General features: G+C 36.8%; 5 protein-coding genes across 5 annotated transcripts; 1 reads left to right on the forward strand and 4 right to left on the reverse strand.

The window, feature by feature from the left end:
* Nucleotides 1-1,860: 1,860 nt before the first annotated feature.
* Nucleotides 1,861-2,238, reverse strand: LOC133177818 (histone H2A). Its single transcript, XM_061312704.1, has one exon. It carries the CDS (start codon nucleotides 2,236-2,238, stop codon nucleotides 1,861-1,863), a length of 378 nt encoding a protein of 125 aa, XP_061168688.1.
* A 255-nt stretch (nucleotides 2,239-2,493) lies between these two features.
* Nucleotides 2,494-2,865, forward strand: LOC133177801 (histone H2B-like). Its single transcript, XM_061312686.1, has one exon. The coding sequence runs from the start codon at nucleotides 2,494-2,496 to the stop codon at nucleotides 2,863-2,865; it is 372 nt and encodes a 123-aa protein (XP_061168670.1).
* Nucleotides 2,866-10,101: 7,236 nt separating this feature from the next.
* Nucleotides 10,102-10,479, reverse strand: LOC133177800 (histone H2A). The gene has a single exon (XM_061312685.1). The coding sequence runs from the start codon at nucleotides 10,477-10,479 to the stop codon at nucleotides 10,102-10,104; it is 378 nt and encodes a 125-aa protein (XP_061168669.1).
* Nucleotides 10,480-13,849: 3,370 nt separating this feature from the next.
* Nucleotides 13,850-14,260, reverse strand: LOC133177802 (histone H3). The gene has a single exon (XM_061312687.1). The coding sequence runs from the start codon at nucleotides 14,258-14,260 to the stop codon at nucleotides 13,850-13,852; it is 411 nt and encodes a 136-aa protein (XP_061168671.1).
* Nucleotides 14,261-15,594: 1,334 nt separating this feature from the next.
* Nucleotides 15,595-16,182, reverse strand: LOC133177803 (histone H1-delta-like). Its single transcript, XM_061312688.1, has one exon. The coding sequence runs from the start codon at nucleotides 16,180-16,182 to the stop codon at nucleotides 15,595-15,597; it is 588 nt and encodes a 195-aa protein (XP_061168672.1).
* Nucleotides 16,183-17,456: the final 1,274 nt, after the last annotated feature.

The raw sequence follows: 17,456 nt of genomic DNA on the forward strand, positions 1-17,456 counted from the left end.
GGTTCTTAATCTGTCATTTTAAAGGAGGAATTGTCTGTTGATTCTGAAAATGCGCTGTTCCCTGGAGCCCAGAAGCGACTAATTTTGATTAAAACACGAAAACAAGAGGAATAGAACACGAGTAAGGGATTGAAGTACTTACTACATTGCTATGTGATAAAACATACATGTACATTTCTTTCAATTGTCTTCTATGTTACTTAAAATCCGAATGAAAATGCAAACATTCGGCACAAACACGCGCACAATGGATAGTGATGTGTGCCTTGCATTTCATATGAAATGGAGAGAGAGAGAAAAAAAAACAATCAAACAAAAGGGTCATATGAAGGGAAATCACGGAATCTCACAAATTGTTGAATGTTCAAATATATATCTAATATACTTTCTAGATCAGTGGATGTTCACCCCCTTAAAGGGACAACATATAATTTCTTTTCGAATATTTAAATACATGACACCTACTTTATAATTATAACACCGAGGACACCGGAAAGATCCAGACCGTACGTAACGTACCACATTCGGTGGTACAACGTCTGAATTTCTCAGTATAATTATATCATAAGAATATACATAACTGACATCCTTGTAAATTACATGAAAAAAAAAAATCACATAAAAAGGGCGTGTATTTAATAATTGTAGAACACTCACTTAATTAGTAGTTATACATAAGAGAGAGACAGAGAGAGACGAACAAGGCGAATAATGGGAGTAGCTTATTCATTGATATTAATTTGTTTCTTGTAATTTACACACACAAATAATTGAGTACATGTAAATAAACAGAATGTGGTCAAAAGCCAATGTATTTAAAATCTATATCTTTCAAGTTGAACAAGACAACCAGTATATAATACAAGACAATACAATACATTGATAGAAGCATCAAATTGGTTGCACACTTTCCACGTGCAGATCATGATTCCCTGCATCTATATGTCACGTGACGATGCAGATGTGCTGCACGGCGCAGTGATGGACATCGCAATAAATGTAAAGTGTTGAAAAAAATGTCGTTTAGTCATTCGCATCGGTAGTCTATTCGAAAGAAAATTTACTACCAGTTTTTAATTGTGTTAGTACTGTAAGTATCCGGAAACTGGCATCGAGTTGCTTTTATTCACTCTTATTATGGGAAGCACACTTTTTTGAATAAGAACATTCAAGACATAATATAAACCACATCTTCTTATTCTTATGAGATTCTTATATTCATAACTTTTATCTATTTTTATCAATTAGGAATTTTGTCTAAATAATCATCATATAAAACAATAGCGAGGGGGAAAAAAAAGAAACATTAAGGATTTAACTGGAGTTACAGATCTTTTGAATATGTTAATAAAATAATGATCATATTTAAAAATATTTGTATCAAAGGAAAAAAATTGAAAGTTAGATCGCCATGTTAGATGATTTTCGCAGTTTCTAGTCTTAATTGGTCAATGAAATGGGTTTTTTTTTTTCTTATCTCTTTGTTGAGTGAGCATTCAAGTAATACGTGAGAATTCAACATTTGTACGCAGGCCTATAAGGTTTGGATTCAACTGCCTATAACGAGAAAGAAAAAAACGTACATATACGAATATACATGCGAGTCAATTTTAAAATTTATTGCTTTTGTTATTAACTTAATACATTTATTTATCATTAAATATATAACACTTTCTTTGATGTTTGATCTCTGTTCTGTGTTGAAAATTATTGAATTCGTGTGTTTCTATTATTTTCTAGCTATAATAATTGTTTACGTTTCAACTCGTTTGTAATGTAGGTATCTTTTCGAAAAGCTTATGTGGCCGTGAAAACGGCCGTTTGGTTTTGTGCTGCACACAACACAACTATAGGATCTTTTTACTTGGCGGCTTTCTGTGTCTTTTTGGGAAGGAGCACCGCTTGGATGTTGGGCAGGACACCACCCTGCGCGATGGTCACGCCGGACAGGAGTTTGTTCAATTCTTCGTCGTTGCGGATGGCCAGCTGCAGATGACGGGGAATGATTCTGGTCTTTTTGTTGTCGCGGGCAGCGTTGCCTGCCAACTCCAAGACTTCTGCGGCCAAGTACTCAAGAACGGCAGCCAAGTACACGGGAGCGCCTGCTCCCACTCTCTCGGCGTAGTTGCCCTTTCTCAGCAGACGGTGAATACGACCCACGGGGAACTGCAGTCCGGCGCGGGAAGAACGGCTCTTGGCCTTCCCCTTCACTTTGCCTCCTTTGCCACGTCCAGACATTCTTAACGGTTATGTTCTTTCGTGTACAGTCAACGAATAATCCAGCGACGCCCGCACGCACCAATTTAAACAACCAAGCGGATCCAACGGTGCAGCCAATTAACGCGTCGCTCTGTTGTGCCTTTAGGTGAAATCCGAACAAGTAATGTTTTCTCGGAGGTCCGTAACAAGCTTCTCCTCCTACTCGCATATAAATAGTAAATTTTACCATTTTACTTTATTCATCTCTTCAGTTTGACCTGTCAACTTGAGATCATGCCACCCAAAGTCGGATCCAAAGGCGCCAAGAAAGCAGTCACCAAGGCCAAGACACCGAGGAGCACAGACAAGAAAAGGAGGAAGAGGAGGAGGGAATCTTATGCCATTTACATCTACAAAGTCCTAAAGCAGGTGCACCCTGACACTGGTGTTTCCAGCAAGGCCATGAGCATAATGAACTCCTTCGTCAACGATATCTTTGAGAGAATCGCTGCCGAAGCCTCTCGTTTGGCCCACTACAACAAGCGATCTACAATCACAAGCAGAGAGGTCCAGACTGCTGTCCGTCTCCTTCTGCCCGGTGAACTGGCCAAGCACGCCGTATCTGAGGGCACCAAAGCCGTCACCAAGTACACCAGCAGCAAATAATCTCATTTTGCAAGTACACACACCAAACGGCCCTTTTAAGGGCCAACTAATTTTTAAGAAAAGATACCTTCATATTACATGCGTTATTGAGACACAAATAATATGTGTGAGTGTTACAATGTGAATGCATGTGCTCGTAAAAGTGGCAAACGTATAAAAATCCCACATTGTTTACAACTGATTATAATAACAGAAGTAGGATAAATAAAGAAATACAAGTAGGTATTATTATATGTATGAGAGCCAAATTTTATTCACAAATAACTTGAATGTACAACCAAGCATATATCTAAAATAACTGTATCTTCAAATATAAATAAAATACAAGCATGCGAGGTCCATCTGATGTACACAAAATCCTGGTTCATTTGTCCTCTGTATACTGAATTAATTATCAGCGTACATTATATAATTGATAATAAAGTATCTCAATTCAGCTAATATCAATGAAACAGATAAATAAATTCAAGACCCCCCCCCCCTCCCCTTTCTTTGACATTGACATATTGGAATTTTCAATCAGTAATTATACATCAATAAAAGTGCAATGACCAAAATGCGATAATTATACATTGACAATTAATTGTCTAACATTAGTCATAATTGTTAAACAAGAAAAAAAAAGCATGTCACTCAGCGCCAGTTGGTACCTGTCATTGTCGGTAGATCGATCCCTCAAAATAATACTCAAGACAGCAGCATTATTATTTTAATATATGATTATAATAATAAAAAAAATTAAATAATATATACTGTTTGTGTGTGTTTATTCAATATTTCTTGTCCAAACCTAAATTCAATACATATTTGTTGCTCTGTATATAGTTTTGAGGAAATATTACGACATAAAGGGTCTTACTCTGTTATTGTTGTGTATTTATTTTACCACTTACAACCATTCTGTATTCAACTTTGTACAGTGAATATCTGTATAACAAGTACTCAGTAAGTAAATGTCTGTCTTAACGATGTTTAAGAGGCATCTTTTCGAAAAATTTGGGTGGCCGTGATAACGGCCGTTTGTGTTTGTTTTAAACTTCTGTCTTGACTGTCAAACTGAATTCTTTAGCCTCCAAATCCGTACAGGGTGCGTCCTTGGCGTTTCAAGGCGTAGACCACGTCCATAGCTGTGACGGTCTTTCTCTTGGCATGCTCCGTGTAGGTTACAGCATCTCGGATCACGTTCTCCAAGAAAACCTTAAGAACTCCACGAGTTTCCTCGTAGATGAGACCGGAAATACGTTTGACACCACCACGGCGAGCAAGACGGCGTATGGCTGGCTTGGTGATACCCTGGATGTTGTCTCTCAAGACTTTTCTGTGTCGCTTAGCGCCTCCTTTTCCAAGACCTTTTCCTCCTTTGCCACGTCCAGACATGTTATAAGTTCAGCCAGTAGTACTGTTCTGATGAACTGATCATGCGTAATTGCCTAATTTATAGTCCAAATTGAGGACCCGTGAGAGCGCACGATGCTTTGAAAAGTTCGGAACGTTACCAAAGCGGTATTGTGACAAGCTTTACGATTGGTCAGCTTGGCATGATGGGAATGTTTACATTTCTTGCCCCACGGGAATTTTAACCACATTTAATTAATTTTGATTCTTTAATTTCTTCACATATAGGCAAGTTTAGGTTCAATTTATTCACCTAAACCAAAATATTGGTACGTGGAGGTACATATATACATTTTATACAAACTGATATACAAAAAAAAAAAAAAAACATGACAGAAAATGAATAAAAATGATAAAGAGAGAGAGGGGAATTATATCAAGCAGGACAGACAGCATCATAATTTTTTAGGATAAACATACACAATTTTTTGTTTTGTTGTTGTTATTTTTTTATTTCAGTATTTTTTGCTTTGAGTTTAACAAAATAAATACCGTTGTTGCCGAATGATAATAAAAACGTGTGTGGGTGGGTGGGTGGGGATTAAGTTATTCAAAGGAAAGGGGTGTGACAGATAACACCGAAATAATACAAAATGTAGAAGCTGAATGAAACTTTTGATTCTCATTCATTTATGATATCTAGTTATAGATGTGATAATTTATTTGATTTCCTCTTTTCTCAGTTAATTTTCAAAGGCAACTTTAAGCAGTGACCAAACCGGCTTTATAAATGAGCCTTTTTCATTTTATTACACGCCACGTTAGAATGAATATCGTTATATTTGACGTTGTTTAGAAATCAATAAAAATCATACTTTGAATATAAATGAAATACGGAATTGCAGTTCTGAAATGCATGTACTCGCATATGTGCATAGCTGTAGAACTAATGAGATAAAGTTGTAATACTGTTATTATTTTTTGCTTCGACACATTCCATCATTTTCTATTTAAATAATTGTGCTATTTTCTAATTTATTTCGCAAAATTCTTGAATGTATTCTAGAGGGGCAGGTTGATGGACTTGTACAAAATATAGTTTCAAGATGTGTAGACAACTTCTACAACTTGATGATGACAATAATACTATGAAATTGTCTAGCATTGTGCTATGTAATTATATATATGTAAGGCACAGATATATTCACTGAAGGATGTACTGTGTCTCAACATTTTTTTTTTTTTTTTTTTTTTTCAATTTGGGGGCATTGTACGCCGAATTTGACAAAATTTATTAATTTCGGCCAAATAATTCAACATTATTTTCAGAGATGTTTCAACGTCTGAACAGAAGGCATCTTTTCGAAGAATGTAGGTGGCCGTGAAAACGGCCGTTTGCTTTAGGACTTGAAATACAGCTTAAAATTAAGCACGCTCTCCACGAATACGTCTGGCCAGCTGGATGTCTTTGGGCATGATGGTTACTCTCTTGGCGTGAATGGCGCACAGGTTGGTGTCCTCAAAGAGACCAACAAGGTAAGCTTCGCTTGCTTCCTGTAAAGCCATGACAGCTGAACTCTGGAAACGCAAGTCGGTCTTAAAATCCTGAGCGATTTCCCGGACCAAGCGCTGGAATGGCAGCTTCCTGATGAGAAGCTCAGTGCTCTTCTGGTATCTCCGAATTTCACGGAGGGCGACAGTTCCTGGCCTGTATCTATGCGGTTTCTTAACGCCACCCGTGGCTGGTGCGCTTTTACGAGCAGCTTTGGTAGCGAGCTGTTTTCTGGGGGCCTTGCCTCCTGTAGATTTTCGTGCCGTCTGCTTGGTACGTGCCATGCTATCTCCTCAGATTATTCAAACTCGAATGAATGAAGTGGCAGTGTTGCACCGTGAACTTATATATCTTTGTAAGCTCAAGTTGAAAATCGCTGCGGTCTACCAGTCGGCTTAGTCGATTGGCTGGTGCCCGCAGTAACACTCGCTACGATTAGTCAGGTGAACGAGATGACCATTGGCTACGTCTGTAGGTAGTTTCAATCCACAGAATTGCCCCAAAAGAAAAAGAAAATCAAGTCGGTTTTTGACACATGATTTCACTGCAGATACATATAGTCAAATATTTTTTTTAAAAATATATATATGGTGAATAATGGGGATGAATGTAACGTCAATTGAATAGAAAATAGAATTATTTATTATATATATACATATATTTTCAATTCGTTATTGAAGCAAAATGCATTTTCGAAAAATATATATTATATATTTCTTGTCATTATTTCCTCCTACCATTATCTGAACAAGCCCAGTAATATTACTAAGTATCATGATACTTGCAGATAATCAGAATGGTGCATATAGGATGAACAGGAATTACCCTGTTGCAAAAACAAGAACAAAACAAATAATACAAATAAATGAATAATTAATTAAATGAATGAATAATTAAATAAATGAATGAATGAATGAATGAATAAATGAAAAGAATAAATAAATGAAAAGAATAAGAATGTATGTATCTGTCTTTCAAAAGGTACGCATGAACTTTTATTCCATTCGTTCCACATTTGATTCCAAATAAAGTGGGGAAAAAAAAAGAAAAAAAGAAAAAGAAAAATAATAATAATAATAATAATAAATAAATAAATAAAATAAATGAATGAATAAAATAAAATAAAATAAAATAAAAAAAATTAATAATAATAATAAAACTTCAACAACAAAAAAAACAACAAAAAACAAAAAAAAAAAAAAAAACCAAACCAAAACAAAACAAAACAAAACAAAACAAAACAAAAAAAAAAAAAAAAAAAAAAAAAACATGAAAACAAATATACTAGAATGATAACACTAATAATAATGGCCATATAGTTAGCGTAGGCGTTGTGATGTGGAAAAAGTAAAATTTTATTTACTTGAGGGAGGGTATGTAAACAAATTAAAAACTGACTTTTGTTTCTTCTTCTTCTCAGAAACAGCATGTTAATATTATCATGACTTTGCAATTTGCTTCCAGTCGAAGACAAATAAACTATGTGTAATAGGTAAGTGTACTTCTTGTTTATTCATTTTGTGTTTCCATTAGTACATGTATGTAATAGAGGCATCTTTTCTAAAAATGTTGGTAGCCCTGAAAAGGGCTTTTGTAATTGGTTTAAGACAATTGGCAGTCTACGCCTTGGTGGCTTTCTTTGGGGTTTTTGACTTCTTGGCTGTGGCTTTCTTGGGCGCTTTGGTTTTCGTAGGCTTTGGAGCTGCCTTGGCTTTCTTGGGAGACTTAGTAGCTGCTTTCTTCTTGGGAGACTTGGCCTTCTTGGGTGCTGCAGGTTTCTTAACAGCCTTTTTCTTTTCTGTTGGCTTTTTCTCCCCGGTTGTCTTCTTGGGTTTGGTCGTTTTCTTGGGCTTGGCAGCCTTAGGTTTGGTGACTTTTTTGGTCTTGGGTTTCTTCTCCGTCTTGGGCTTCTCTCCCAGCTTGAAGGAACCACTGGCACCTGTACCCTTGGCCTGTTTGAGAACTCCCTTCTTGACTCCGTTCTTGAGGGCCATCTTCAGATGGGTGTTGACACTAGAGGCGTCATTACCGACTTTGTAGTTGCCCATGATGTACTTGAGAATAGCTTGTCTCGAGGAACCTCCGCGCTCCTTCAGGGCAGCCACAGCAGCGCTGATCATCTCGATGTACTTGGGATGGGCGGGGACCGTCTTGGGTTTGGAAACCTTCTTCTTGGCGGGGGATTTTGCTGGTGCGGCGTCTGCCATAATTTTTTTGTCCTGTTTTCTACAACTGATGTGAACGACGTTATCGACGATAAGGAAATGAATGAAATCACCTCCGCCGATGGCCTTATTTGAGTGGCGGCGAGCGCGGACCTCCGTGAAAACTCCCCAATTGTCGAGAGCGTAGAGGATTGAACTCGTCAAACTTTGTGTTTCAATACCTGTTATTTTTCCGATTTTGTCCTCCCAATTTTACTTAATTTTCTCAAATATGTCACTGTGCGTTTTCTTGAAATAATTTCCTACATAACTGTTTTTGTTTAAGGTTCTTAATCTGTCATTTTAAAGGAGGAATTGTCTGTTGATTCTGAAAATGCGCTGTTCCCTGGAGCCCAGAAGCGACTAATTTTGATTAAAACACGAAAACAAGAGGAATAGAACACGAGTAAGGGATTGAAGTACTTACTACATTGCTATGTGATAAAACATACATGTACATTTCTTTCAATTGTCTTCTATGTTACTTAAAATCCGAATGAAAATGCAAACATTCGGCACAAACACGCGCACAATGGATAGTGATGTGTGCCTTGCATTTCATATGAAATGGAGAGAGAGAGAAAAAAAAACAATCAAACAAAAGGGTCATATGAAGGGAAATCACGGAATCTCACAAATTGTTGAATGTTCAAATATATATCTAATATACTTTCTAGATCAGTGGATGTTCACCCCCTTAAAGGGACAACATATAATTTCTTTTCGAATATTTAAATACATGACACCTACTTTATAATTATAACACCGAGGACACCGGAAAGATCCAGACCGTACGTAACGTACCACATTCGGTGGTACAACGTCTGAATTTCTCAGTATAATTATATCATAAGAATATACATAACTGACATCCTTGTAAATTACATGAAAAAAAAAAATCACATAAAAAGGGCGTGTATTTAATAATTGTAGAACACTCACTTAATTAGTAGTTATACATAAGAGAGAGACAGAGAGAGACGAACAAGGCGAATAATGGGAGTAGCTTATTCATTGATATTAATTTGTTTCTTGTAATTTACACACACAAATAATTGAGTACATGTAAATAAACAGAATGTGGTCAAAAGCCAATGTATTTAAAATCTATATCTTTCAAGTTGAACAAGACAACCAGTATATAATACAAGACAATACAATACATTGATAGAAGCATCAAATTGGTTGCACACTTTCCACGTGCAGATCATGATTCCCTGCATCTATATGTCACGTGACGATGCAGATGTGCTGCACGGCGCAGTGATGGACATCGCAATAAATGTAAAGTGTTGAAAAAAATGTCGTTTAGTCATTCGCATCGGTAGTCTATTCGAAAGAAAATTTACTACCAGTTTTTAATTGTGTTAGTACTGTAAGTATCCGGAAACTGGCATCGAGTTGCTTTTATTCACTCTTATTATGGGAAGCACACTTTTTTGAATAAGAACATTCAAGACATAATATAAACCACATCTTCTTATTCTTATGAGATTCTTATATTCATAACTTTTATCTATTTTTATCAATTAGGAATTTTGTCTAAATAATCATCATATAAAACAATAGCGAGGGGGAAAAAAAAGAAACATTAAGGATTTAACTGGAGTTACAGATCTTTTGAATATGTTAATAAAATAATGATCATATTTAAAAATATTTGTATCAAAGGAAAAAAATTGAAAGTTAGATCGCCATGTTAGATGATTTTCGCAGTTTCTAGTCTTAATTGGTCAATGAAATGGGTTTTTTTTTTTCTTATCTCTTTGTTGAGTGAGCATTCAAGTAATACGTGAGAATTCAACATTTGTACGCAGGCCTATAAGGTTTGGATTCAACTGCCTATAACGAGAAAGAAAAAAACGTACATATACGAATATACATGCGAGTCAATTTTAAAATTTATTGCTTTTGTTATTAACTTAATACATTTATTTATCATTAAATATATAACACTTTCTTTGATGTTTGATCTCTGTTCTGTGTTGAAAATTATTGAATTCGTGTGTTTCTATTATTTTCTAGCTATAATAATTGTTTACGTTTCAACTCGTTTGTAATGTAGGTATCTTTTCGAAAAGCTTATGTGGCCGTGAAAACGGCCGTTTGGTTTTGTGCTGCACACAACACAACTATAGGATCTTTTTACTTGGCGGCTTTCTGTGTCTTTTTGGGAAGGAGCACCGCTTGGATGTTGGGCAGGACACCACCCTGCGCGATGGTCACGCCGGACAGGAGTTTGTTCAATTCTTCGTCGTTGCGGATGGCCAGCTGCAGATGACGGGGAATGATTCTGGTCTTTTTGTTGTCGCGGGCAGCGTTGCCTGCCAACTCCAAGACTTCTGCGGCCAAGTACTCAAGAACGGCAGCCAAGTACACGGGAGCGCCTGCTCCCACTCTCTCGGCGTAGTTGCCCTTTCTCAGCAGACGGTGAATACGACCCACGGGGAACTGCAGTCCGGCGCGGGAAGAACGGCTCTTGGCCTTCCCCTTCACTTTGCCTCCTTTGCCACGTCCAGACATTCTTAACGGTTATGTTCTTTCGTGTACAGTCAACGAATAATCCAGCGACGCCCGCACGCACCAATTTAAACAACCAAGCGGATCCAACGGTGCAGCCAATTAACGCGTCGCTCTGTTGTGCCTTTAGGTGAAATCCGAACAAGTAATGTTTTCTCGGAGGTCCGTAACAAGCTTCTCCTCCTACTCGCATATAAATAGTAAATTTTACCATTTTACTTTATTCATCTCTTCAGTTTGACCTGTCAACTTGAGATCATGCCACCCAAAGTCGGATCCAAAGGCGCCAAGAAAGCAGTCACCAAGGCCAAGACACCGAGGAGCACAGACAAGAAAAGGAGGAAGAGGAGGAGGGAATCTTATGCCATTTACATCTACAAAGTCCTAAAGCAGGTGCACCCTGACACTGGTGTTTCCAGCAAGGCCATGAGCATAATGAACTCCTTCGTCAACGATATCTTTGAGAGAATCGCTGCCGAAGCCTCTCGTTTGGCCCACTACAACAAGCGATCTACAATCACAAGCAGAGAGGTCCAGACTGCTGTCCGTCTCCTTCTGCCCGGTGAACAGGCCAAGCACGCCGTATCTGAGGGCACCAAAGCCGTCACCAAGTACACCAGCAGCAAATAATCTCATTTTGCAAGTACACACACCAAACGGCCCTTTTAAGGGCCAACTAATTTTTAAGAAAAGATACCTTCATATTACATGCGTTATTGAGACACAAATAATATGTGTGAGTGTTACAATGTGAATGCATGTGCTCGTAAAAGTGGCAAACGTATAAAAATCCCACATTGTTTACAACTGATTATAATAACAGAAGTAGGATAAATAAAGAAATACAAGTAGGTATTATTATATGTATGAGAGCCAAATTTTATTCACAAATAACTTGAATGTACAACCAAGCATATATCTAAAATAACTGTATCTTCAAATATAAATAAAATACAAGCATGCGAGGTCCATCTGATGTACACAAAATCCTGGTTCATTTGTCCTCTGTATACTGAATTAATTATCAGCGTACATTATATAATTGATAATAAAGTATCTCAATTCAGCTAATATCAATGAAACAGATAAATAAATTCAAGACCCCCCCCCCCTCCCCTTTCTTTGACATTGACATATTGGAATTTTCAATCAGTAATTATACATCAATAAAAGTGCAATGACCAAAATGCGATAATTATACATTGACAATTAATTGTCTAACATTAGTCATAATTGTTAAACAAGAAAAAAAAAGCATGTCACTCAGCGCCAGTTGGTACCTGTCATTGTCGGTAGATCGATCCCTCAAAATAATACTCAAGACAGCAGCATTATTATTTTAATATATGATTATAATAATAAAAAAAATTAAATAATATATACTGTTTGTGTGTGTTTATTCAATATTTCTTGTCCAAACCTAAATTCAATACATATTTGTTGCTCTGTATATAGTTTTGAGGAAATATTACGACATATTGTTGTGTATTTATTTTACCACTTACAACCATTCTGTATTCAACTTTGTACAGTGAATATCTGTATAACAAGTACTCAGTAAGTAAATGTCTGTCTTAACGATGTTTAAGAGGCATCTTTTCGAAAAATTTGGGTGGCCGTGATAACGGCCGTTTGTGTTTGTTTTAAACTTCTGTCTTGACTGTCAAACTGAATTCTTTAGCCTCCAAATCCGTACAGGGTGCGTCCTTGGCGTTTCAAGGCGTAGACCACGTCCATAGCTGTGACGGTCTTTCTCTTGGCATGCTCCGTGTAGGTTACAGCATCTCGGATCACGTTCTCCAAGAAAACCTTAAGAACTCCACGAGTTTCCTCGTAGATGAGACCGGAAATACGTTTGACACCACCACGGCGAGCAAGACGGCGTATGGCTGGCTTGGTGATACCCTGGATGTTGTCTCTCAAGACTTTTCTGTGTCGCTTAGCGCCTCCTTTTCCAAGACCTTTTCCTCCTTTGCCACGTCCAGACATGTTATAAGTTCAGCCAGTAGTACTGTTCTGATGAACTGATCATGCGTAATTGCCTAATTTATAGTCCAAATTGAGGACCCGTGAGAGCGCACGATGCTTTGAAAAGTTCGGAACGTTACCAAAGCGGTATTGTGACAAGCTTTACGATTGGTCAGCTTGGCATGATGGGAATGTTTACATTTCTTGCCCCACGGGAATTTTAACCACATTTAATTAATTTTGATTCTTTAATTTCTTCACATATAGGCAAGTTTAGGTTCAATTTATTCACCTAAACCAAAATATTGGTACGTGGAGGTACATATATACATTTTATACAAACTGATATACAAAAAAAAAAAAAAAAAACATGACAGAAAATGAATAAAAATGATAAAGAGAGAGAGGGGAATTATATCAAGCAGGACAGACAGCATCATAATTTTTTAGGATAAACATACACAATTTTTTGTTTTGTTGTTGTTATTTTTTTATTTCAGTATTTTTTGCTTTGAGTTTAACAAAATAAATACCGTTGTTGCCGAATGATAATAAAAACGTGTGTGGGTGGGTGGGTGGGGATTAAGTTATTCAAAGGAAAGGGGTGTGACAGATAACACCGAAATAATACAAAATGTAGAAGCTGAATGAAACTTTTGATTCTCATTCATTTATGATATCTAGTTATAGATGTGATAATTTATTTGATTTCCTCTTTTCTCAGTTAATTTTCAAAGGCAACTTTAAGCAGTGACCAAACCGGCTTTATAAATGAGCCTTTTTCATTTTATTACACGCCACGTTAGAATGAATATCGTTATATTTGACGTTGTTTAGAAATCAATAAAAATCATACTTTGAATATAAATGAAATACGGAATTGCAGTTCTGAAATGCATGTACTCGCATATGTGCATAGCTGTAGAACTAATGAGATAAAGTTGTAATACTGTTATTATTTTTTGCTTCGACACATTCCATCATTTTCTATTTAAATAATTGTGCTATTTTCTAATTTATTTCGCAAAATTCTTGAATGTATTCTAGAGGGGCAGGTTGATGGACTTGTACAAAATATAGTTTCAAGATGTGTAGACAACTTCTACAACTTGATGATGACAATAATACTATGAAATTGTCTAGCATTGTGCTATGTAATTATATATATGTAAGGCACAGATATATTCACTGAAGGATGTACTGTGTCTCAACATTTTTTTTTTTTTTTTTTTTTTCAATTTGGGGGCATTGTACGCCGAATTTGACAAAATTTATTAATTTCGGCCAAATAATTCAACATTATTTTCAGAGATGTTTCAACGTCTGAACAGAAGGCATCTTTTCGAAGAATGTAGGTGGCCGTGAAAACGGCCGTTTGCTTTAGGACTTGAAATACAGCTTAAAATTAAGCACGCTCTCCACGAATACGTCTGGCCAGCTGGATGTCTTTGGGCATGATGGTTACTCTCTTGGCGTGAATGGCGCACAGGTTGGTGTCCTCAAAGAGACCAACAAGGTAAGCTTCGCTTGCTTCCTGTAAAGCCATGACAGCTGAACTCTGGAAACGCAAGTCGGTCTTAAAATCCTGAGCGATTTCCCGGACCAAGCGCTGGAATGGCAGCTTCCTGATGAGAAGCTCAGTGCTCTTCTGGTATCTCCGAATTTCACGGAGGGCGACAGTTCCTGGCCTGTATCTATGCGGTTTCTTAACGCCACCCGTGGCTGGTGCGCTTTTACGAGCAGCTTTGGTAGCGAGCTGTTTTCTGGGGGCCTTGCCTCCTGTAGATTTTCGTGCCGTCTGCTTGGTACGTGCCATGCTATCTCCTCAGATTATTCAAACTCGAATGAATGAAGTGGCAGTGTTGCACCGTGAACTTATATATCTTTGTAAGCTCAAGTTGAAAATCGCTGCGGTCTACCAGTCGGCTTAGTCGATTGGCTGGTGCCCGCAGTAACACTCGCTACGATTAGTCAGGTGAACGAGATGACCATTGGCTACGTCTGTAGGTAGTTTCAATCCACAGAATTGCCCCAAAAGAAAAAGAAAATCAAGTCGGTTTTTGACACATGATTTCACTGCAGATACATATAGTCAAATATTTTTTTTAAAAATATATATATGGTGAATAATGGGGATGAATGTAACGTCAATTGAATAGAAAATAGAATTATTTATTATATATATACATATATTTTCAATTCGTTATTGAAGCAAAATGCATTTTCGAAAAATATATATTATATATTTCTTGTCATTATTTCCTCCTACCATTATCTGAACAAGCCCAGTAATATTACTAAGTATCATGATACTTGCAGATAATCAGAATGGTGCATATAGGATGAACAGGAATTACCCTGTTGCAAAAACAAGAACAAAACAAATAATACAAATAAATGAATAATTAATTAAATGAATGAATAATTAAATAAATGAATGAATGAATGAATGAATAAATGAAAAGAATAAATAAATGAAAAGAATAAGAATGTATGTATCTGTCTTTCAAAAGGTACGCATGAACTTTTATTCCATTCGTTCCACATTTGATTCCAAATAAAGTGGGGAAAAAAAAAGAAAAAAAGAAAAAGAAAAATAATAATAATAATAATAATAAATAAATAAATAAAATAAATGAATGAATAAAATAAAATAAAATAAAATAAAAAAAATTAATAATAATAATAAAACTTCAACAACAAAAAAAACAACAAAAAACAAAAAAAAAAAAAAAAACCAAACCAAAACAAAACAAAACAAAACAAAACAAAAAAAAAAAAAAAAAAAAAAAAAAAAAACATGAAAACAAATATACTAGAATGATAACACTAATAATAATGGCCATATAGTTAGCGTAGGCGTTGTGATGTGGAAAAAGTAAAATTTTATTTACTTGAGGGAGGGTATGTAAACAAATTAAAAACTGACTTTTGTTTCTTCTTCTTCTCAGAAACAGCATGTTAATATTATCATGACTTTGCAATTTGCTTCCAGTCGAAGACAAATAAACTATGTGTAATAGGTAAGTGTACTTCTTGTTTATTCATTTTGTGTTTCCATTAGTACATGTATGTAATAGAGGCATCTTTTCTAAAAATGTTGGTAGCCCTGAAAAGGGCTTTTGTAATTGGTTTAAGACAATTGGCAGTCTACGCCTTGGTGGCTTTCTTTGGGGTTTTTGACTTCTTGGCTGTGGCTTTCTTGGGCGCTTTGGTTTTCGTAGGCTTTGGAGCTGCCTTGGCTTTCTTGGGAGACTTAGTAGCTGCTTTCTTCTTGGGAGACTTGGCCTTCTTGGGTGCTGCAGGTTTCTTAACAGCCTTTTTCTTTTCTGTTGGCTTTTTCTCCCCGGTTGTCTTCTTGGGTTTGGTCGTTTTCTTGGGCTTGGCAGCCTTAGGTTTGGTGACTTTTTTGGTCTTGGGTTTCTTCTCCGTCTTGGGCTTCTCTCCCAGCTTGAAGGAACCACTGGCACCTGTACCCTTGGCCTGTTTGAGAACTCCCTTCTTGACTCCGTTCTTGAGGGCCATCTTCAGATGGGTGTTGACACTAGAGGCGTCATTACCGACTTTGTAGTTGCCCATGATGTACTTGAGAATAGCTTGTCTCGAGGAACCTCCGCGCTCCTTCAGGGCAGCCACAGCAGCGCTGATCATCTCGATGTACTTGGGATGGGCGGGGACCGTCTTGGGTTTGGAAACCTTCTTCTTGGCGGGGGATTTTGCTGGTGCGGCGTCTGCCATAATTTTTTTGTCCTGTTTTCTACAACTGATGTGAACGACGTTATCGACGATAAGGAAATGAATGAAATCACCTCCGCCGATGGCCTTATTTGAGTGGCGGCGAGCGCGGACCTCCGTGAAAACTCCCCAATTGTCGAGAGCGTAGAGGATTGAACTCGTCAAACTTTGTGTTTCAATACCTGTTATTTTTCCGATTTTGTCCTCCCAATTTTACTTAATTTTCTCAAATATGTCACTGTGCGTTTTCTTGAAATAATTTCCTACATAACTGTTTTTGTTTAAGGTTCTTAATCTGTCATTTTAAAGGAGGAATTGTCTGTTGATTCTGAAAATGCGCTGTTCCCTGGAGCCCAGAAGCGACTAATTTTGATTAAAACACGAAAACAAGAGGAATAGAACACGAGTAAGGGATTGAAGTACTTACTACATTGCTATGTGATAAAACATACATGTACATTTCTTTCAATTGTCTTCTATGTTACTTAAAATCCGAATGAAAATGCAAACATTCGGCACAAACACGCGCACAATGGATAGTGATGGGTGCCTTGCATTTCATATGAAATGGAGAGAGAGAGAAAAAAAAACAATCAAACAAAAGGGTCATATGAAGGGAAATCACGGAATCTCACAAATTGTTGAATGTTCAAATATATATCTAATATACTTTCTAGATCAGTGGATGTTCACCCCCTTAAAGGGACAACATATAATTTCTTTTCGAATATTTAAATACATGACACCTACTTTATAATTATAACACCGAGGACACCGGAAAGATCCAGACCGTACGTAACGTACCACATTCGGTGGTACAACGTCTGAATTTCTCAGTATAATTATATCATAAGAATATACATAACTGACATCCTTGTAAATTACATGAAAAAAAAAAATCACATAAAAAGGGCGTGTATTTAATAATTGTAGAACACTCACTTAATTAGTAGTTATACATAAGAGAGAGACAGAGAGAGACGAACAAGGCGAATAATGGGAGTAGCTTATTCATTGATATTAATTTGTTTCTTGTAATTTACACACACAAATAATTGAGTACATGTAAATAAACAGAATGTGGTCAAAAGCCAATGTATTTAAAATCTATATCTTTCAAGTTGAACAAGACAACCAGTATATAATACAAGACAATACAATACATTGATAGAAGCATCAAATTGGTTGCACACTTTCCACGTGCAGATCATGATTCCCTGCATCTATATGTCACGTGACGATGCAGATGTGCTGCACGGCGCAGTGATGGACATCGC

The sequence above is a fragment of the Saccostrea echinata genome, unplaced genomic scaffold, assembly GCF_033153115.1.
Source record: "Saccostrea echinata isolate AGI-Se365-2 ecotype Australia unplaced genomic scaffold, CSIRO_AGI_Sech_v1 ptg000250l, whole genome shotgun sequence".
Lineage (NCBI taxonomy): Eukaryota > Metazoa > Mollusca > Bivalvia > Ostreida > Ostreidae > Saccostrea > Saccostrea echinata.